The following is a 22,517-nucleotide window of genomic DNA, read 5'->3' as shown; positions in this document are numbered from 1 at the left end:
AAGAAATGGGATGAAACGTCACACCCACCCCAGATGTGGCAGTGAGGCACTGCCACCACCATTATTTCACATCGCTTTTTAAAAACTAGACACAATTAGACAAAAGGAAAAAACGAAAAGTAAAAAAATTGGAAAGAAGTGGGTAGACTTCTCATTAGTGAGAAGGGACAGTCCCAGAGAATTCAGTAACACAGAGTCAAAGATAAATGTATATGCTAAAATCTAGTTTAAAAAATAGAATCAAAGAAAATGTCCCATTTGTAACAGCAGTCAGAGGCAAAATACTCTATAGTAGTTTTCTCAGCTTGGAGCTCTACCACATATATTATACAAATTATAGAGGGTGCAAAGAGTTAAACATAATTAAACTATAAAAATATTCAAAGGAGGACGGCCTTTCGAAACAAAGTACAGAAGGTGAAAAAAAGGTTTAACTTTTTCCTGTGGGGGCAGGGAAAAATCAGAAAGTCAGTCCAATGATAAACTGAGGAAAATGTTTGCAACAAAAAGGGCTAATGTCTTATAATAAATGCCTTCAAATCAGTAAAGACTGACAACCCATTATTAAATCGAGAGAAAAGATAAGAAAAAGCAATTCACAGAAAAATACTAATGGCTTTTCAACACGTATAAGATGTTTAAGTTTACTGGTAGTAAGATAAATCACACAGTAAAACTACAATGCAATGCCACTTGTCACCGATCTCCCAGCAAAGGTGAAGTGTGGTAACGCCCTGCGGGCACTGTGTGGCAGGGAGGCGTGGACAGGCAGGTACTCCTAGACAGCTGAGGCGAGCACAAATCCTTCTTTGGGGAGTGACTTGGCAATATCCAACCAAACACCACATGCACCTCACTTCTGAGCCGGCAATTCCACTTCAAGGAGGTAGCTACACAAGCGTCCACATACACGCAAGGCCAGTCACCAAAGCACTGACCGTAGTTGCAAAAGAGGCTTCTGTTTCAGACAACACGTTGACAGTTCCACTGCAAAACGCTTAAAAATGCTGGATAAAATCCTTTTAAGGGTACCGCTGAGCTCACGTAGTGACTTCCCCAGGACCTGAGCTGAAAACCAGATAGGAGAAGGTGAGCTGCAACTTCAGTTGCCCGGGTGGTGGGGGAGCCTGCTGGCAAGCGCCAGGCTCGGCTCCGTGGTTTCATCAAACACACTGAAGGGCCACCCAAGGCAGGGAGCACAGAGTATGGAGACTCCTGCTTTCAATACAAAAGCATTAAAGTATAGTCTCTGAAATTAAATTCGGGAGATAGGCTGGAAGCAGATCAGAGAATGGGTGAATTAGAAGAAAAATCTGAAGAAATTACCAAGAATGGAGCAGAAAGAGATAAATATGAAAACCGTGATAAGAGACATGAGGGACAGAAGGGGTGGTGCAGCATACGCCCCAAGTTCTGGAAGGACAGTTACCAGCTGGTGTTTCCCGGAACTGATGAAAGACATGCATGCCGACTCATGCACACGATCAAATACAAAAGACATACCTAAGAGTATAATTAGAAAAATGGGAAAACACAAAGACAAAGAGGTCCTAAAAGCAGCCTGAGAGAAAAAGACATTACCTATTAAGGAAAGATGACACCTTTTCGCTGTGATGAACTGGAATGACTGGATGTAGGTGACACGATTAACTAGCTCATCAACTGAGTGTTAGTTAAAGCAACTATGGTACATCCATACAGTGGGACCCAGGACAGAACTACACAGGCCGACTGGCAGCCGTGCGCACAGGCATGTGCTGGGGGGCATGCGTTTAGGCTGCGTGGGTGCAGACGCCCCAGAGGACGCTCAGCATTCCAGCGATCACAAAGAGGGAGGCTGACAAGGCTATTGGGAAGAGGGTGCGCTTCGCCCTCTAGGTTACTCTGCTTTTGAGCCCATTTTGAATGTGCATACTTCCTGTTTAAATAAAACCAAACAATTTTGAAGATCAAATTCTGAAAGCACATATTTGAAACATTAACAACAATTACCTTGGAGAAGAAAGAGGGCAATAAAGGAGGCTTTTGTGTTTTATTTTGGATGCTGCCATGTTTAAAAAACAAGAATTCATTCATGACCGGGAGGCCTTCAACGGTCACACTCTTTCTTGAGCTGAGAGGTGGATGCGCGGGCATTCTCGGTTATTCTTGAAACTGTACACATACCTTATATACGTTCCCATACATATGTTCTGTTTCATAATTTTAAAAATAATACTTTCATCTATTTCTTAGATAAGGTGAAATAAAACAGGATGGAACAATACGTCATTTTAGAACACAGAGGAGACACTCTTTCTTCTTCCTGCTAGGCCGTGTAACTGACAAGGCAACGCAAGTGAATAGAGAGGTCCGTTGCTACAGATGCTGTTCAGTCCCTGACTTGCCAGTCAGGGATCTGGGAGCAGAAAGATGCAGAGAGAGCCTGAAGACAACTTTGAAAACAAAGGTCTCCCTCTGTCGCATTTACAGACACCTATCCTTAGGCATGCGTAGGTAAGAGAACTCGGGCTGTGTGTGCAGGGAAGAGAAAAAGTATAAATGCTGTAAAGAGAACTCTGACTTTAGGCCATAATGGGAACTTGAAAAGGATTGGGGAAATGGGGAGCGGAAATGTTTACCAAGTACTTTTCAGTGCATATTTGGTTAATCAGAGTCTATTCTGCTATGGTGATTTCCATAAAGAGCTCCTCTGTTGAATATTTATACTCCATAATTTACAGTTTGGCTGTTAAGGAGACAAAGGCAAACACAAATTTGGTCCAGAAGTTCAAAGTTTGCCATCTGTTTTCCTATTGTATTTAGATACCAGCATGGATGGCTCCAAGCAAAATAAACAAATAAACCAAAAGATACGGCCTCAGTGTATTTTATATCACTAAGAAAAAAAAAATAGGCGAAACCAGCCTTGAACTTCTCCCCCTTGGGAAAAAGGAAAAACATTTTTCTGACATCTCCTTAAAGAAGCACCACTCTGGCTTCTCGTCAACAGAAGCAGCACAGTGTGCTAAGTCCACCCAAGCCATTCAGGTTCACATGAAGGAACAGGTATCTGCCTCAGACATCTGACAGCGCGCAGCACCGGCCCGAATGCCGTGCGCCTTGGCAAAGCCCGTCGTCAGCTCAGCGCTCAAACCAAATACTCGACGCTGGGAAACAGGTAGCACAGCAAATGGGCACCAGAATATGCCAAGATAACCGATTCCAGGGACAAAGAGGAGCCAATGGTAGATATTGTGAATCCCCATCTAGCGAGTATTTCATCAACTTTGCCCGTTGAAAGAAAAAATAATTGGTCTGAAAGCTGTAATTGTATTATGTTTAATATTCATGGTTGGGCTTGGAGGACGGTTCCAACACTCCCTCTCTCCAGCCCCTCTCTAATGAAAATCACGCCATAGGAGTCGGCAGTAGCCCACCAATTAAAACAAAAGACACCAGAACCTTCCAAAGACTCCAACAGAGGAGCATCCATCTGATGGGCAGGAAAACGTGCTGGAACCGAGAGGGAGGCACGCTCTGGTTGGTCCTGTGTTAAGAGCTTTGAATAACTTATTATAACACTTGCAGATGGAGCAAATGCAACATTTACGCCCCAATCACTCTCTCTAACAGCAGGCAGCAGTAGCACGAGCACAGCACACAACTTTATATTTGTCAGGGCAAGAAGCAAGCGCCGAGATTCTGTAATTGGGGGGTCACAACTCAGGGCGTGCTTCCTATTGGCTTGGATTAAATACTCCCATATGATAATGAGGCACACTGTAACTGATGGCAAGCTGAAGCCTATTCAGTGTCTGGCTCGGCAGTTTCATTAAGGAGGACCTGACCTTCAGCTATATTTCTACCCAGAAAATAAAGGGAACCAGCAATAAGGTATTACAATGTAGGCTTTTTTAAATGACCAAATTAATTTTAAAAATAGTATTGTTTTAAAGAAATCAATACATGATTCTGTTTGTTCTCACTGAACCTGGGCTATTAAATATTAAAGAGGATTTTAAATATAACCTTATAGGCCAAAATCAATAGCTTTATCTACAAAGAACTGACGACGGCCTTAGTGAAAGATTCATTTTAAGCAGCAACTAGAAAAACATGTATTTTCAGGTAGAACTGCCAGTTTAATCCAGCTAGGCTAAGCTTAGCGCTCTCTGTATTTTAAGGCTGTGTCTCTGAAGTTTAGAGTTCTCTGAATAGAGAACATACAATTCTATGTGGCCAACATTAACAAGTCTTTCAGACTGGTCACTGAACCTTTCTGGACCAGCATTAGATGGTCTTGAACCAAAATTCTGAGATCCATAACAAGTCCACCCAGTGGACAAAGATGATAATGTATATAATGCCAAGAAAAGGGCACATGGTCCCAAGTTGGAAATACTAAAACGTTTAGTTATTAACTAAGTCATGAGTATTTCCTACATACATATTGTTACTTTCATATACAGTGACACCGTTCAACATGCCTGACATTTGGAAGTTTACTGTTGTATTATTTTAAAAAGGGTGAGGTATTATAATCAAAAGTGTGGTAGTGCCAGAACACAAGACATACAAATCAATGGAATAGAACTGAGAGTCCGGAATAAACCCTCAAAGTTACAGTCCATTGATTTTCAACAGTTGTGCCAAGACAATTGAATGGGGGAGAGAATTGTCGTTTCAATAGATGGTGCCAGGATAGCTGGATATCCACATGCAAAAGAATGAAGTTTAGGTCTCTACCTCACACCATATACAAAAATTAACACCAAATGGATCACAGACCTCAGTGTAAGAGCCAAAACTATAAAACCCTTTGAAGAAAACTTAGGAGTTAATCTTTGTGAGCATGGGTTAGGAAATCGTTTTCTTAGCTATGACATCGATAGCACAAATGGCAAAAGAAAAAAAAAAAACAGACAAATGGAGCTTCATCAAAATTGAAAACTTGTGTGCTTCAAAGAATACAATCTAGAAAGTGAAAAGACAACCCACAGAATGGGAGAAAATATTTTGCAAATCACGTATCTGATGAGAGATTTGTACCTGGGCTATATAAAAAAAACTCTAATAACTCAATAATAAAAAGACAGCCCCATTAAAAAATGGGCTGAGGATTTGGATAGCCATCTCTCCAGAGAAGATATACAAACAGGCAATAAGCACGTGAAAGGATATTCATCACCACGGGCTGTCAGAGAAATGCAAATCTAGAATCTGAGACAGTAGCAAGTGTTGGTGAGGGGGCTGAGAAACTGGAACCCTCATCCAGTGCTGGTGGGAATGTAAAATGGTACAGCCACTATAGAAGAGTCTGGCAATTCCTCGAATGGTTTAACATAGAAGTACCACATAAGCCAGCAATTCCACTCCCAGTGTATTTCCCCAACCGAACTGAAAATATGCATCCACAAACAAACTTACACATAAATGATAACAGTAGCATTATAATAGTCGAAAGGTGGAAGCAACCCAAATGTCCACTAACTGATACAAAGAAAATGTAGTACATCTGTACAAGGGAGTATTACTTGGCCAGAAAAAGGAATGACGTACCGATACATGCTACAACTTGGGTTTATCGTAAACACATACTAAGTGGAATAAGCCAGTCATAAAAGGTCATAGATTACATCATTTCATTTATAGGAGATGTTCAGGCAAATCCATAGAGAAAGTAAGTAGATGAGTGGTTGCTTAAAGCTGGAGGGGATAAGGGAAAGGGTGAGTGACTGCTAATGGATGTGGGGTTTCTCTTTGGGGTGAAAATGTTCTAAAATGGACTGTAGTGATAGCTGCACAACCTTGTGGACCTACTCAAAACACTAAATTGTACGATTTAAATTGGTGAATTATGTGGCATGTAAATTAAATCTCAATACAGCTGCTAAAAAATAAACTTGAGACCATGGGGGAAAACACTGGAATTTGCTGGCTCAGTGACTTAGTAACCCAATTACAGCCTGACATTTGCCCTTAGCACCAACTCTTGGTTCTCCATAGCACAGCACGGTTAAGCTCCTCCCTGCTAGATCCCCAGTTGCATTGGTGAAAATGAGCAGATCACAGATAAGAAGACTGAGAGCTACAGAATAGGAAGGGTCCTCATTTAATACAGCCCTTGACTGCCAACTACAGTGCTGACTTAAGTCACTGAAAAGAAAGCAGGACGTTCTGATTCTGGCCAGGACGGAGTAAGCCCACTGCTGCCTCTCTCCTGTCGACTGCCAGCAAAACCTATGGACAAAACACAAAAACAAACACCTGAGGACTCTGGGGAGTCAACGCAAGCCGATGGATTGCAGAGGAGACTCAAACCCATGGAAGTGACTGTATAGGGGAGGAGTTTCCCATTTTTTTCCCTTTTTCCTCCTGCAGCCTTGCCCTGAGTATGGACTCCAACATGCAGAACTGTGTGGTGGTGCAGGAAGCTAAAACTCCAATAGAACTCCATCTTTCTGACCAGAGGAACAAAAGGGGCCCCTGCAGTCCCCAAAGAATAGGGGTGAGGGTTATTGTGGGGTTATTTCCTCTTTCTTGTGGCTGTGCCACAAGGACAGTCCCCAGTCACATGCTACATGGTGGCGTCGATTCAGGCAGGTAGAACTCTGACAGCAACTCTATCTTTCTGACCAAAGAACTATAAGGGAAAGGAGTCCCTGAAGGCTGGAAAGTGTAAGGATTAAGAGAGGAGAAACTTCAAGAAAGGGATCACATAATACTGTGTCTAAACCCACATAAGTCCCAGGCTCATCCCTGGGCTATGTGAGACAGATTCAAAGCAGGACGGCAACGGCTTTAAGAGCTCAACTAAGAGTGAACCACTGCCAAACCTCAGACTAACCCAAGTGGCACATGCGCAGACCAAAAACAGCAAAGAAACTGAACAGCTTTGGAAAGCGAACAGACACTGGAGTCACCACCCACAGAGGGTAAAACAGAACTTGCCGTCTGAACCTAAGCAGGGTGACTGCCTGTTTAAAAGCAAAACAAAACAAAAATCATTCGTTGGAGGATTACATAACAGGATCCAGAGTGTATACAACACGACATCCACAATGTCCAGAATACAATTCAAAATTACTTGACATACCCCAAACCAAAAGCCAAACAGGAAAATGTGACCCTTTCTTTTTTTTTTTTTTTTTTGAGATGGAGTCTCGATCTGTCGCCCAGGCTGGAGTGCAGTGGCCGGATCTCAGCTCACTGCAAGCTCCGCCTCCCGGGTTTACGCCATTCTCCTGCCTCAGCCTCCCGAGTAGCTGGGATTACAGGCGCCCGCCAACTCACCCGGCTAGTTTTTTGTATTTTCAGTAGAGACGGGGTTTCACCGTATTAGCCAGGATGGTCTCGATCTCCTGACCTCGTGATCCACCCGTCTCGGCCTCCCAAAGTGCTGGGATTACAGGCTTGAGCCACCGCGCCCGGCCAATGTGACCCTTTCTTAAGGGAAAAGACAATGAACAGATGTAAACCCTAAGATAAGCCAGTCTGGGAACCCTCAACGACTTTAAAGAACTTGTAGCTATATTCCACAAAGTAAAGGTAAAGCACATGGGAACGCTGACAGTGACCACCTCAGCAGAGACACAGAAACTATATGTATACAAAGAAATGAATGGAATTTTTTTTTTTTTTTTTTTTTTTTTTTTGAGACGGAGTCTTGCTCTGTCGCCCAGGCTGGAGTGCAGTGGCCGGATCTCAGCTCACTGCAAGCTCCGCCTCCCGGGTTTACGCCATTCTCCTGCCTCAGCCTCCGGAGTAGCTGGGACTACAGGCGCCCGCCACCTCGCCCGGCTAATTTTTTGTATTCTTAGTAGAGACGGGGTTTCACCGTGTTAGCCAGGATGGTCTCGATCTCCTGACCTCGTGATCCGCCCGTCTCGGCCTCCCAAAGTGCTGGGATTACAGGCTTGAGCCACCGCGCCCGGCCATGAATGGAAATTTTTAACCAAGAAAAGATGAAATCTGAAATTAAAAATTCACTGGATAGGCTCAACAGGAGAATGGAGATGACACAGGAAAGAGTCCATAAACCTGAAGTTAGAGCAACAGAGATGATGCAATCTGAAGAACAGAAAGAAAGATTTGGGAAAGAACATGAACACAGCTTTGGTGTCCTGTTGGAAAATTTCACAAGGTTTAATATTTACATTATTGAGGTTATCAGAAGGTGAGGAGAAAGGGATTATTCAGAAAAACTATTTGAGGAAGTAATGGCAGGAAACTCCAAATTTAGTGAAAGACATAAATATTCAGATTCTAAATGTTTAATAAACCCCAGACAGGGTTTAAACTAAAAAAAAAAAACAAAAAAAAAAAACAAGTGATTACTTCCTGCAGACTTTTCCTTAGTGACTCATTCAAGTTTCTCATAAATGTGAATTCCTAAGCTATTAATTCATTGTTGCCTTCAGTGAATATATACTTTCATTTCATTGAAAACGCCACTGATTCCAAGAAGCATCATTACTTTGTGTAACTTTTAAAAATGCTGCCATTTTATGATGCTATTGTAAAAGTCCATTCTGATTTCATAGATGTGAAAATGTTTTTTTTTAAACATACATCTTAGAATAAATAGAAAATATACTGTGCTAGCACCCGCCAAACACCAGAGTGTGTTGTAAGTGGAATGGACACGAGCAGCCAGTCCTAACGCCAATGTGCATCACTCCCCCGTACCATTACTCATTGCTCTTTCTTTTTAGTCTTAGCAAGAAGAGACAAAATATGCATTCAGAAAAACTCACTGATCTACACTGATAAAACTCTGACGCACAATCTCACTTTTCTCTCCGCTCCCATCTTTACAAGCCTTCCCTCCCAGCAAGGGAAAAGCATACTCTAACATTAACTCAGTTTCCACCCCAATCTTTCTCTTGCTCTTCATCAGACTCTGTTTTAGTTTTTCTTTATCTTTTGAGATGAAGTCTCGCTCTGTCACCCAGGCTGGAGTGCAGTGGTATGATCTTGGCTCACTACAACCTCTGCCTCCTGGGTTCAAGTGATTCTCCTGCCTCAGCCTCCCGAGTAGCTGAGACTACAGGCATGAGCCACCATGTGTGGCTAATTTTTGTATTTTAGTAGAGATGGGGTTTCACCATCTGGCCAGGCTGGCCTTGAACTCCTGACCTCAAGTGTCTGGGTTTTCTTGAGTGATAGGACAGATACTTTTTCATCTTTAAGTCCACTGTCCCCCCACACCCCCAAAATAAAACTCCTTGCAAAATCCCACCCATGTTTGCAAACGACTTAAAACTGATTCCTTACTTTAATGAAAACATATTTTTGTCTTAATCTGGGGCAGTTTTATGTACCTTTAGAGTCCATCTCATTCCCAAGTTATTTATAAAGCACTAAGAGAATGCAGTGGGAATTAAGTTTTTAAAATAAAATAGGAAGGTTCTAGGGTTTGTAAAAAATTGCATCAGTCAGTAAGTGACAGCCAAGGACATAGTTCTCTTCATAATATTTGACCCCTTACTCCCACTTTTAACATAAAACATAAGCTATACAAGCCTGGGCCGGCATCTTTAATAAGATCTTATTCATAGCTATTAAGCCTCTGGGGGAAAAAAGCAAGATTTCCCTCTACCACACTTAGTCTAGCTTCCTCATTCCTTTTTCCTAGATGTGCAATTTTTATTAAAACAACAGATTTTAAACCCCTAAATTCTAAGCTGCTGACCCAGCAACCCTGACTCAGGGAGTATTCTTACATATGATGGCTGGCCCCTAATGTACCAGCAGTGGGCACACAGCTGGCACTGCTCTAGGACTCACACTGGTTAAATGCCAATTTGGATGCCCCACCTCCAACTCTAAGTCACTAGTCTGTTCTTTTCATCCACAGAGACAGAGCATTTTTTAAAAAATGTAACATTGGCTTACTAATAAAATGGACTTAACATAGTCAAATTTGGACTGCAAACTGACCAGAGAGCCCTCTGACACTATGCACGGAACACCTCTCTGGCACCCACATAACAAGGCACCCTGCTCCAGAGGAAAAGTCAGCTTTCCTGAGTGTGTACAGTCATCCCTCAGTATCCACAGGGGATTGGTTCCAAGACCCCCTGCAATTCCAAAATCCACAGATGCTCAAGTCCCCCTTTACATATAAAGTGGTGTGGTATTTGCATATAACCTACACACACCCTCCCATAAAAACCATCTCTAGATTACTAATAATACCTAATACAATGCCTACACAGAGCTTCATTATGATTCAACATAGTACCTGGCTTGCTGCAAATTCAAGTTTTGCTTTTTGGAACTTTGTAGAATTTTTTTCTTAATATTTTTGAAATTATGCAGAAAGCAGAGGTTTCTTCTCTGTAACACCCTTCTGGTTTCCAGTGAGCCTAAGCTGTGGCTGAAGATATAAATGTTCACACTGCAAGCACACTCTGAGCATCATCTACCATCCCAAAGAGCCCTCCACATCGCCTCTCCTCAAAAACAAGCAGCTGCCAGGCCCCTGTGTGGAGATCCTGGGAGAGGAGCGTGGAGCCTCTGCATAGCTCAACCTGGAAACTAAAATGCGGGATTAGAACTACAAACTGACTTGATTCTTTTGCCATGCCACATGTGGGGCCACTTATCAAGCCTAGTTTCTAAAGAGAGCTAGCCCAGTGCGTGCCCAGACACACTGAGGAGTTCAGTTCTCAAGCACCAGAACATCGGGCATTTTTGGAGTTCTTGAAGAAAAATGATTATTTTTCTCCCCAGTAAAGCATACTCACATCATCTCCTTGCTCTAAGTTGGGGGCGGGTATCTAGGGGTGAAGGTCGGGAGTTGAAAATATTGTTTGACAGAATAACTATTTTTGCAAGCTGCTGCACTGGCGGGACAGAGGCCTGGGATCTGGCACAGAGGAGTACCCGCCTCACGATCTGACACCCGCCTCCGAGCAGCCCGCCACCTGCAGCCCGGGGCCGGGCCCAGGGGAGGGGGCACCAGCCGCCCCTGGCCCTCAGCCATGCTACCTCTCTTCAGGGCACTGATCAGACACAACAGATAACCGGCCAAAAAAAAAAAAAAAAAAAAAAAAAAAAAAGGAAAGAAAAGAAAAGGAAAAGAAAAAACAAGGAGAGAGGAAGGGGGGAGAAACCTAAAATTTGGACTCAGAGGGTCTTTTCAAACACTTTAATCCTTTCTTGCTGATGGTTCCTGGGGTGCCCGCGGCTGGCACAGGCCCCTGTACCGGGAAAAGCTGACTCCCTAAGCCAGTGCGTTAAAGAGAAGGCTGCTAATCAGCTAAATAGAAACTGGAATCTGTTCACATGAAGTCTCCCTTTCCCTCCATCGCCAGAGGGACACCACCAGGTTCTGAAATACACTCTTGACATCATTTGGCAGGAAACCCTATTTTGTTGAACATGATTCATCCCTTAGGTTATTGTTTTTAATATCAGAAAGTGAGCTTTTAAGTGCCAAACAAATTCTGCAGCAGGGGGACAAAAGATATTCCAAGTGGTCTCCCTGGACCTTCTACCAACTGCGTCCACCAAATGGCTTGAAAGAAAACCTTCCCGTGGTGCTTCAGAAATGAAGCAGAGACATAGTGACATCCAACTATTACCTAATACAGGACTTTGTTCTCCGAGTCTAGAGTGTTTATGGGATCGGGGCTGAACTCAGGTGGGCAGAGCTGTTGAATGAGAACCGGGCAGTGTGAGCAGCGCAGTGGGGGCCGGGTGGCCACGCCTTGGCCGAAGCCGTGGGGATGCAAGGCAATGCCCTTCCAACTCACGTACCTCCCGTCCATGTTGCCACTGACCATGAGGTTGGGAGGGCTGTCGCTGAGGTTGACACACGTGAAGTCACGGAGAACGTTACCCAGCTTCAAGAGGCGGCGTCCTGCTTCCAGGCTATATACCAGGATCTGAGAGAGGAAGAGAAATGTGTGGGCCTACAATTCCATACACCAGGCCAACATCAAACACTTTCATTTCACCATCGTGGAAGGCATGATCCTTACCACTCAGCTCCCGTGAAGATGTTCTGCCACTTAATTTCCTGATCTTTTTCAGGTTACTGATAGTATAGGGACATGGCTATTAGAGTGCCAAAAAGAAATGCAAAGGAAGAGAGAAGGAAATCCCGTGAATTTCTCAGGCCAAGGTGCACACTCAGGCCACAAGGAAAACGCGGGGAAATCAGGTATTCTAATTTCTTAACAAAGAGAAAGCTGTCTGGAAACGATGGGGCCACTGACTGCTTCTGATTTGGAATGAATGGGAAAGCTCGCAAGGCATCAGGAAGCTTGCAGATGAGCCAGCATGAGTTCTCATCTGAATTTACAACACAGGCGAGAAAAGAAGGAATAGTACAAGGACCAGGAAGATGAAGCTTGTATAGTTAGCCACTGGATGCTTCCTTCGGACTGAACTACAAACCAAAACACAAACTCACTTCCAAACACTTCTCTCTTCACTCTCCGCTTGCTAGTTTTAGGATGCTCTGTTCCGTAGGGTATGAAAGTAATAAGAAGGTACCCCTGATTTCCAGACGATGCATTGTTATATTAGAACACCTCATGTCTTCTGTCTAGCGGGGGGAAATTTATGTTTTTTGCTTTAACAGTATTAATTCAATTCAACTTAATTCAAAGAACATTAAGTGCTTGCTATGTGTCAGTCACTGTTGTAGGTGCTGAGGACACAGTCCTTGCCCCAGATTCACATTCAGAAGGCTCCTCATTAACACACACGCAAACACACCAAGTTCTGAGCATACTTTCTATCCTAGCGATCATGTTGATATTTCTAAATTAATGAACTCAAAAGTTTTTGGTTTTGTTGAGGGGGTGGGGGGACAGGGTCTTGCTCTGTCATCCAGGCTGGAGTGCAGTGGCAACATCATAGCTCACTGTAGCCTCAAATTCCTGAGCTCAGGCAATTCTCCCACTCAGCTTCCCGAGTAGCTGGAGCTATGGGTGTGTGCCACCACGGCCTGCTGATATCTTTCTTTCTTTTTTAAAAAATTTTTTAAGTAGAGAAGGGGTCTCACTATATTGCCCAGCCTGGTCTCAAACTTTTGAGCTCAAGCGATCCTCCTGCCTTGGCCTCCCAAAGTGCTGGGATTACAGGCATCAGCCACTGCACCCAGCCAAAGGTTTTTGGTCTTTTTTTGCTTTTGTTTTTGAGACTGAGTCTCACTCTATCACCCAGGCTGGAGTGCGGTGGCGCGATCTTGGCTCACTGCAACCTCTGCCTCCTGGGTTCAAGCAATTCTTTTGCCTCAGCCTCCTGAGTAGCTGGGATTACAGGCGCCCGCCACCACGCCTGGCTAATTTTTGTATTTTTAGTAGAGAGGGGGTTTAACCATGTTGGCCAGGCTAGTCTCGATCTTGTGACCTCAAGTGATCCTCCCACCTCAGCCTCCCAAAATGCTGAGATTATAGGCATAAGCTACCACACTTGGCCCCAGCCAAAGGTTTTAATAGTAATATTTTGTAGAAAGATTTATCCTTTCAGCACACACATGGAAATGATGTACATTTCTTCTTGTCAACCTATACGTTTATCACTTACCAGGATACAGATTTTTACTTTAGTATTGAGAAGTTAATAATAAATTAAATATTCTCTACCTTGAAAATAATCAATCCTGTCAACACACACTTCTAACCAGTGAATCTTTGGAAGTTTCTAATGGTCAAAACAACACTATAATATTAACTATTGCTAACAGCATCTAGAAGGAAAAAGGACAAATTCAAAATTTAAAATGCCCTCTTAATCCATAAAGACTACAGAGAACAATTGCAGTTGAAAAGAAAAATTTCTGACGCAGAAAATTTCAACAATTTAAAAATATCAAGAGTAAGATTATTCTTCCAAGTAAGTATACAGAAATAACCAAATCTCTTATTTTCAGGGAATAACCTAAAAATTATATAAAATCAGCACCTGGAGGGAGAAATAAAAAGAGCAACCTCACATTCTATTATAAAAGTAGTATTCTGCATATACTTATCATTAGAGTGTTCAAAAATTTGGACTCAATATTCTCTTGTTTTTAAAATACTTCAACTTCTGTAGCAGGAAGGTAAGGCCTTTAAGTCAGTAACATGTTGATGGTAAATCTAAGAACTGAAATCTGATACTGAGTAGGTTCATGTGTCTTTATGTCTTCCAGTTGTTCTTTTTTGACAAGTGGATAAATTATTTCTTAGTGATATAGTGAGATGTAATCCCTTTCCAAAAAGACTCTCTGCAAATTCATCATAAAGACATCTAAGTTAGTCCAGAGTCCAGTGTTTTCTAAAATGTTTAATAATTCAACGAATCAGAACTATCTGAAGAGTACCTTTACCATGACGTTTAGTTAAAGACCACAGAGATTAGAAAACACATTACCCATCTCAAAGGCAGTTCTTTCCATGTTACAAGTCCCTTAACGACCTTTACCATTTCTCCCTCCCTCCCACGTACTCTCTCTCTTTTAATAAGGTTGAGCAAATGGGACTTCATTTTATCTGATTGCCATAGACTAGTGAGATTAATTATTCATGCTCACATTCTCCCTCTTGTTAAGACCATGCATTAGACTAATTTTTCTCTTTATTGCCCTAGTTGGGTGAGTCTCAACCCATGGCCACTTGACTCATTCTCAGAGGTGCACAGATATGCTGGAAAAACCTACCCCAGCTCAAATCCCAGAGAAAATATTCTGCACTAATGTGGCTGCCAAAGATGATGTTGAGGATGGTTCCTTTTAAGTACCAGGCATATATTAGAGAAGAACTTGAACAGTGATTACAGAGCAAATTTTTGCAGGCATTAGATGTTTCTGTAAGAATTAGCTAAAACAGCTAAACCATGTTGAGGCTGGTTGTGTCCTTTACAATGGTACTATAGGAAATGCATGACACAGAGAATTTTTCCTCCTCTTTGGCTTCCAGGTAGACCTAGAAGACAATGGGGGAAAAGCAAGCACTATTTTTAAAAATAACTTTAGCAGAAAGTTCTCTATTCATCTGTTTTTTTTTTAATTAGAGACCTTAAAGTATTTCCATAAATCCTAGTCTTAGAATCTTAACTTGCAATTTTGTCAGTGTTTCTGATGTATCTGAAATCTATTTCTAAAAATCTTTTTCTGATTTCAAATATGATACATCTTACAACAAATTCTAACATAACAGAATTCTATAAGGAAAGTGGTAGCCCTCTGTATATTCATCTCTCAGAAATCACCACTTTTAACAGTTTGATATATATACTTCTAGACTTTTCTTCTGCACATCTGTCTCTGTGTGTATACACATTTTTTTTCCTAAATGGGATTATTTCACAATTCCTTTTCCCTACGTGGCAGTACCTATAGATAGATCTTGTACTTTTTAATGGTTGTGTAGAATTTCTCTGTGGATACACAATTCTATATGGATTGTTTCTAATTTTTAGATAAAATAAATAATGCTGTAATTCATTCAAGAGCCGGCCAACAGATATTTATCAATCATCTTCTAGGCACTGGAATGAACGTGCAGGGACGCTGGGTGACGTGCACAAGTCCCAGCCTGCTGCCAGCTGACAGAGCTCGCCTCTTCCCCAGCTGGGGCCTGACCGCCAGCTGTCCTGCTCCTCCATAGATGGGGCCTGCCTCTCTGAGGAGACTCACCAACCATCTTCTAGCCCTGTCCTGGCAGCTGGTGTCTTAAGCAGCAGGGGTAGCGGTCCAGAGTCAGGAAGGAGACACCAGCCACAGGCCCAACAACTGGAAGGCATCAGCCACCGCCGTGGGCAGGCAGGCCCCGCAGCATCCAGGTGTGGCCTGGACTGGCTTTCCAGGCACTGTGAAGGAAAGAGCTGAGAGATGGCTCTTGTCCCTGTGGGGGGTTGTGGGGGGGGCGGTGAGTTCAAGGCAGACCAGCTTCTTCCTTCACCCAGTAAAAAATGGATTAACACTGCAAGCTTTTCCTAAATTGGGGGCTATCACCCTCATAATTAATCATGAACCACTTGCATACTGAAATCACTGTGAAGAGATTATAGAGCCTGACCCTCCCAGAATTTTGGTCCTATACTGACGAATGAGGAAAGGAGCTCTGTGTTTTAATTTTATTGAAATACTGAGTCTTCATACTCAAATACCTGCTACAGGCATTAAACCAACAACCACCATCCCAGCAGCTGGCTCAGCTCCCCAGAAGCCCAGCACTGTCTGTCCAGAGAGCTCAGGAGGAGTCGGAAGGCCTCCTTACAAGACGACAGCATTTTAAAAGCTTTTTCAATTGAAGATGATTTGTTGGCCGCCATTTAAAAAAGGGAAGTGGCAAAGAGAGCCAAAGGTTAGGAGGTGCTGTGCTGGGCTGAGCAGAGTCTAAGAGAAGAGGCAAGAGAGGAAGATGCGACTACACTTCCTGGAGATGACACCATCTACCCACTTTCTTTTCTGATCCCTAGTAACCTGTCTCCATCACTACCTCACATAATGTGGCTCTTCTGAACGGGGAAGTCGTGATCAGAAGCCAGATGCTGGGCGGTGAGGCAGTTAAACCGCCTGCTCTCCTTTTCTGTCCATTCCAGCTGCCTTTGTGCTCGCTTCTCCGTGATGTCCTTGGCACACAGTGCCCGTTCCCCTGGTCAGTGCTGAGAGTCCTTGCTGTCTGCACGTGTCACATGGTGTTTTGACAAGGCTACCCTGACCTGTGTCTTATCTTCTTCCGGCTCTTCCCTAGATCTGTGGTTCTCAGATACTGGAGGGGAGGAGGCGGTGACTCCAGCAGGTCAGGGGAGGCTCTGCAGCACTATTACCAAGCACCACACCGCATCACACCAAACACTGTAACACTCTCCTAGGCTTCAACTCTAAGGTTCCTGGGAGCAGAGATATCCTATCATTCATTCATTCATGTGGCAATTATTAAAGGGCAGCACATGCCAGGTATAGTGTCAGTTACACATTCCCGCATCTCACTAAGTGCCTGCATTTGTGTTTGGAGGCTCACTGACTGGTACACAATGCCAGGCAAATCCAGAGCTTCCCATAGCCTCAGACCCCAAAGATATTCAGATGTTGCTTTTAGTGCATAACACCTTCCTCCACTCCTGGATCTTGCGGCTGGTATGTGAAAGGAACTGCTCCATCCTACCCCAAATAGAAGATGGTTCCACAGAGATCTCTTCACACTATCCAGATGCCAGAGTGCCCCAACTGATTCCAGTCTGACAGTCCCACCTCTGACAACATGGCAGACAAGAATGTCTGGAAAACCCTGCCATTCACAGTGACCATGCTGGATAAGACTCAGCCTAACATCAAACAGTCCTTCAGACATTCTGTTTAATAAGCAATCAGAGAAATCCACAGGAGCCCAAAATGAAGAGAGCACGAAACCCAGGAAGGTAAGAGAGCATTCAAGCCAGGGGCTAGTTTGGGCTCCCCCTCTAGTGTCAGGAGCCTGGAGAGCTGGGGAAACAGGAGACCAAGTGTCTGCCCAGCATGAAGTAGAATCTACAGTCGGGTCCCTGCAGGGCTACATATATTCAGTAAAAAGCGAGCAAGAGGGGGAAAATATCTATTGGTGCAGAGAGCTTACCCAGAAACTTCTCTGCCTCAGGTTCAGTTCAGGGTGGAAAACAGTCTGCAGTCACATGTCTGCTGCCACACAGGTTCTGGGTTTGAGTTTACACCACCTGCAAGGCTCAAAGAACCCAAGCCTAATAAAGTATTTTCGGGTTGGTAACATACCTCCTGGTACCTCGGCAGAATCTTCTCAGGAGGGAAACAATCTCAACTCAGGCCCCTTTAAGAAACCTACAAATCAAGATCAACTGAGTATTAGCTCACAATTAAAAAACAAATCCAAATACAGCAAGAAATGATTTATCATATGTGAGACAGAAAAACAAGGAGAATTAGACTTCCAGGCAAGATCAAATAAAGAATACAAAATAAGCATGCTGAAAATGTTGACAGATTAAAGAGGGAGAGGATAAAAAGTAGGAAATCGGATTAAGCAGATTTGAAAAATAAAGCAGAAAATTTCTAGAAATTAAAAAGTCAATGGATGAGATAAGCAAGAAATAAGTCCGAGAGAGAAACTGTGGACTGGAATACAGAGTTGAGGAATTATGCGGAATGCAACATAAAGAGAGATGGGAAATCTGAACGGGCAGTGAGCAGCACGAAGGAGGGGAGAAGCTGCCTTCACGCACACCTCCCCTGAGCTCCACGCAGAGCATCGCGATACATTTCCAATAAGATAAGGACCGAGAATTCTCTACAACTGAAAGGAGGGACACACAAGAAATCCCAGACAGGATAAAAATAAATAAATCCACACAAAGAGACACTGGCATGAAACCACAGAAAATTAAAGACAAGGAGAAGATCTTAAAAGCAGTCAAAAGGAAAGAAAGTCCTAAAAGAGAATGGCAGACTGACAGCCAACTCAGTAGTGTCAGTGGAAGGCAAACCAGTCACACCCTCAAAGGCTGAGCGAAAATAACTGTCGAGCTAGAACTATAAAAGACTAGCAAAACTACCTTTAAAGGATAAGGATGTAATGAAGATGCCGTAAGAAAGAAACACAGAAAACACTTGTGACCAAGTCCTTATGAAAGAAACTTCTAAAGAATGCACTTTTAGGAGACAGAAAATCATTCCAGAAAGAGGGTCTGAGTCAACAAAGATTCAAGTAATGGGCATAAAAGAATGTAGATGCTGTCTGCAAAAACAACAGTGCTGATTTGGGGGTTAAATACACAGAATAATCTGTACCTAGTCTTTATTCCAACCAGTCAAATGCCATGAATCAGGAAAAAGTACCATAACCATGAAGATGCCAGATGCGCAAGGTGCGACCCCACCCCTGTGTGCAAGGAACAGAAGCTCCTTTGGATACCTGTGCAGTGTCTGGCACATAGGAGGGGTTCAGTATACACTTGATGGAAGAATGAGCAGATGAATACACACTGCACATGTCTGCGTGTATCTGCCTCTTACAGGCGACTGCTATGCTGGCCTTACAGTAAAGACAGGCTTCACAAATAGAAATGGACACACAAAGTCTATTTGCTGTCCACCAACTGCAATGTATATAGCTGTTTGCTAAGTGCCAGGTACACTTTTATTCAGTACAGATCTTCTAGTACAAGACTAGTGATGCTCCTTTTTAAAAAACAAAAGATACAAAAGAAAAAGTCCTATACATCTTCATGGTAGAATTTACTCATGTAAACGACCCACGTTGCTATTCTGACCCAACGAAAGTAAGATCCACAGAAATGTGGAATTGAACTACAAAAATGCAAGGTGTGCATATCAGTGTTCATGCACAAAGCTAGATGAACAGTCTCTATAAATTCACAGATGAGCTAAGACCTTAAAAAAACAGGGATGAGAAAGACAACTGGGGAGAGAGGGGGAGCCAGTGAGAAAAGAGTAAATCATACACAAAACAGCCAATAAAAAAAATAAAAAAGCAGTTAATATACATGAATAATGGATGTCTGATTTAAAAGCAGTTTACTCCGATATGATGTAATTTTTGACAATCAGCCAGAGAGACTATTTTGTAAGTCCTTGCCAGAGATAAGTCATAGCGTGAGGCTTGGTAACACGGCCGTATCTGTGAACATGTGGAAAATGACTTTCACCACCATCCCAAAGGTGACTTTCTGTTGGCAAACAGAAACTTGCCTTTCAGGTGCACTTTGCAGCAGCAACCAACAAGATGCTAATCTTGAAGAAATGGATCCCTGACACTCCTGACGCTCCCTGCAACATGGCACCCCTTAACAGTCTCCATGACATGCTTCTGGCACCGTCCATGCTCAAATTCAGCACAAAGGGAGAAGCAGCCTGAGCCGCTTTCATGTTTAAGTTTTAATTGGAGTGACAAGCCCACGAGGCCAAGATATTTCAGGGATGGGACGGTGTTGCTGAGCGTCGCCAGGCGCTGGGTAGGCAAGGCCTGTGTGCGCTCTCTACCACCACGTGCCAATGCACCTGCAACCCCCGCTGTTCCAGGACTGGACTCTTCCCGGGGAGGCAGTGCCAATTGCTGCGGGCTGTGCCAAACGTGGGGGCTTTGTGATGTGGGCAGATGTCTACAAAGGACCGGAGCGAGGCCAAACCAACACCTATTGTGACCTAAGCCTGAAAGGAACCCACAGAGCAAGCGTACACTCGGGTACAAATCCAGGCAAAAACCATCCAAACCAGCCAATCTCTCTCTCTCAGCACGTCTGTAGGCACTGGGAATAATAAAGAAAGGCCAGGTCTACTTTATGGAGTGAGCAGAATACGGCTCTCTCTTTGCTTTGGGATCATTTTCATCTCAGTGCTGGTGTAAGGGTAAGAAGTGTGATTAGGAAGACCTGGTTAATACTCACATAACACAAACAGGGAATATTCATGTCAGAGCAGTGAGTCCAGTGAAGAGATGATAACCATCGTGCAAATGTACGACTGAGAGCTAAAAATCCTCACACCCTCCTTCATTCTCTCCCAACAGGCCTCATCCCCACAGAGAGCATGGGCAGCGTTAAAATGCCATGAACACTGACCACATGGAAAGAATCACCAAGAGAAAGTTATTATATCTATCTTACGGAGTGAAAACTGAGGCTACAAACTATGAAGTGAACTCTTTTTTTTTTTTTTTTTTTTTTTTTTTGAGGCGGAGTTTCGCTCTGTCGCCCAGGCTGGAGTACAGTGGCTGGATCTCAGCTCACTGCAAGCTCCGCCTCCCGGGTTCACGCCATTCTCCTGCCTCCCGAGTAGCTGGGACTCTTTAAAATTAAAGGCAACTTGCATACTATTTTGAAAATGAAAAGGTTACTATGAGATGCTCATAATGTACAAGTATCTGTATGCCAACAGGACTTAGTGAACATTGTACATGAAATTCAGTATATTACACTAGCTTGATTATCGATTTTCTTTTGACTAGCCTGGCAACTTCTAGTTTGGCCCCAAGTTAAACTGGACAAAAGCTTCTAGAAGAAGGCAGGCAGGCAGCTAAAATCAGATCACTGAAACAAATAGCCCCAGGGGGAGACTGGGAAGCCACAGTGAATAATCAGGGCCTTTGGTGGAGGGCAGCAGGTCCACCCAGGGGCTCCTCCCAGCCACCTAAGGCATAACCACCTCTACTCACTCTACACGGGGCATGAGGTGTGGCAGAGACATGTGTTTAGCAGCATGCTGCACATAAACCAACACTACACATATGAGCTCTTCGTAATACCCAGGACATGCCTTTCACACAAATCCCTTCAGAACATCCTTCCATTTGAAACTCACAACCACCCAGAGGGAGAGAAGACAAATACTCCTGCCTCCATTTTGTGCATCAAGAAACTGAAGCTTAAATCATTTTGAGTAGCTGGCCCCGAATTACATGGGCAACAAAAGGAGCTGAGGTGGCACTAGGTAGAGCCCAACTCATGTTATTCCTATGCCACTTTGCGACCATATCACAGTGTCTTTCCTGTCCTGCCAAAATAATTAATAACAGCTAACATTTATAATATTCTCTTACATGCAAAACACTGCTATGATGTGTTATCTCACCTGACCCCACAATGCTGTAAGGTAGGTCCCATGATTTTACTCCCTTTACACAGGAGAATATGGGGCCCCAGAGGGCTCAAACCTCTTGCCCAGTTAGGAAGTTTTGGCACGAGGATTCAAACCTGGGTGGGTGGGCTCAAAGCTCATGCTCTTTAAACCTCTACCCCAGGGTGCTCAAAGTATGGTCCCAGGACTAGCAGCCTCCGCTGCCCTGGGCACTTGTTAGACATGCAAATTCTCAGGCCCCACCCTGGACCCACTGAGTCAGAAGCTCTGGGGGTGGGGCAAGTGATCAGTGGTTTCATCAGGTCTCCTGTAGATTCTGAAGCATGCTGGCATGTGAGAACCCCTGTGCTTACCTATACTGCCTTTCAGGCTAACGAAGACCTTCAGCCATGACAGTGGTAAGTATTATCCAGCTATCAATTCTTACTTCCTGCTTCCAAATTGCTGCCAGTCTGGGGAAGCAATAGTGCTGGGCGGTGCTGGTATGAAAAAATGAGCTGCAGATCCCGTGTTCTGTACAAGCTCAGGGCCAGAGCTCTGATGCTCAATGAGAGGCAGATAGTTGGTAAGGCTGCTTCTGGTAAGTAGGACTCTTTCAAAAGGACATGGCGGGACAGGAGAGGAAGAGGGGATGCTACTGCCAGTCCCCGGTCAGGAATGAATGTGGCACATTCAGGATGGTGCTAGCCTGGCTGGAGGTCTGGCTGGAGCAAGGGGCTCATTCAGGAAGCACAGGACTAGACAGCTGGGAGCTAAGATGGGGCCCGACTCCCCACAGTCCAGAAGGCCACGCTGAAGACGGGCACCGGGGCCTTACCCATACTCCTCGCCATGCAGCCAGTGCTCTGAGAAAACCTGAAGTGGACCGTGAGGAGGGGCACTGACAGGTGGACAGGTGCCACAAGAGTATAAAGGTGGGGAAAGGGCAGGCGCAAGCCAGGAAGAGGAAATGCACTCGGGGAGGCATTATTTTCATGTCATTTTCAAC

At 43.8% G+C, this 22,517-nt stretch overlaps 1 protein-coding gene across 3 annotated transcripts in view; it reads right to left on the bottom strand.

Moving 5' to 3' along the window:
- The window catches only part of FBXW8 (F-box and WD repeat domain containing 8), a 111,820-nt gene that overhangs the window by 7,485 nt on the left and 81,818 nt on the right, over window positions 1-22,517 (bottom strand). For all 3 annotated transcript variants that reach the window (XM_008004857.3, XM_008004858.3, XM_008004859.3), the window contains one exon: window positions 11,749-11,876. In XM_008004857.3, the coding sequence (XP_008003048.1) occupies window positions 11,749-11,876 (128 nt within the window). The remainder of the gene's footprint in view (window positions 1-11,748; window positions 11,877-22,517) is intronic.

The sequence above is a fragment of the Chlorocebus sabaeus genome, chromosome 11, assembly GCF_047675955.1.
Source record: "Chlorocebus sabaeus isolate Y175 chromosome 11, mChlSab1.0.hap1, whole genome shotgun sequence".
In the NCBI taxonomy this organism is placed as follows: Eukaryota; Metazoa; Chordata; class Mammalia; order Primates; family Cercopithecidae; genus Chlorocebus; species Chlorocebus sabaeus.
Note: the sequence above shows the minus strand (reverse complement) of the source record. Positions and strands in the feature narration are given on the sequence as shown.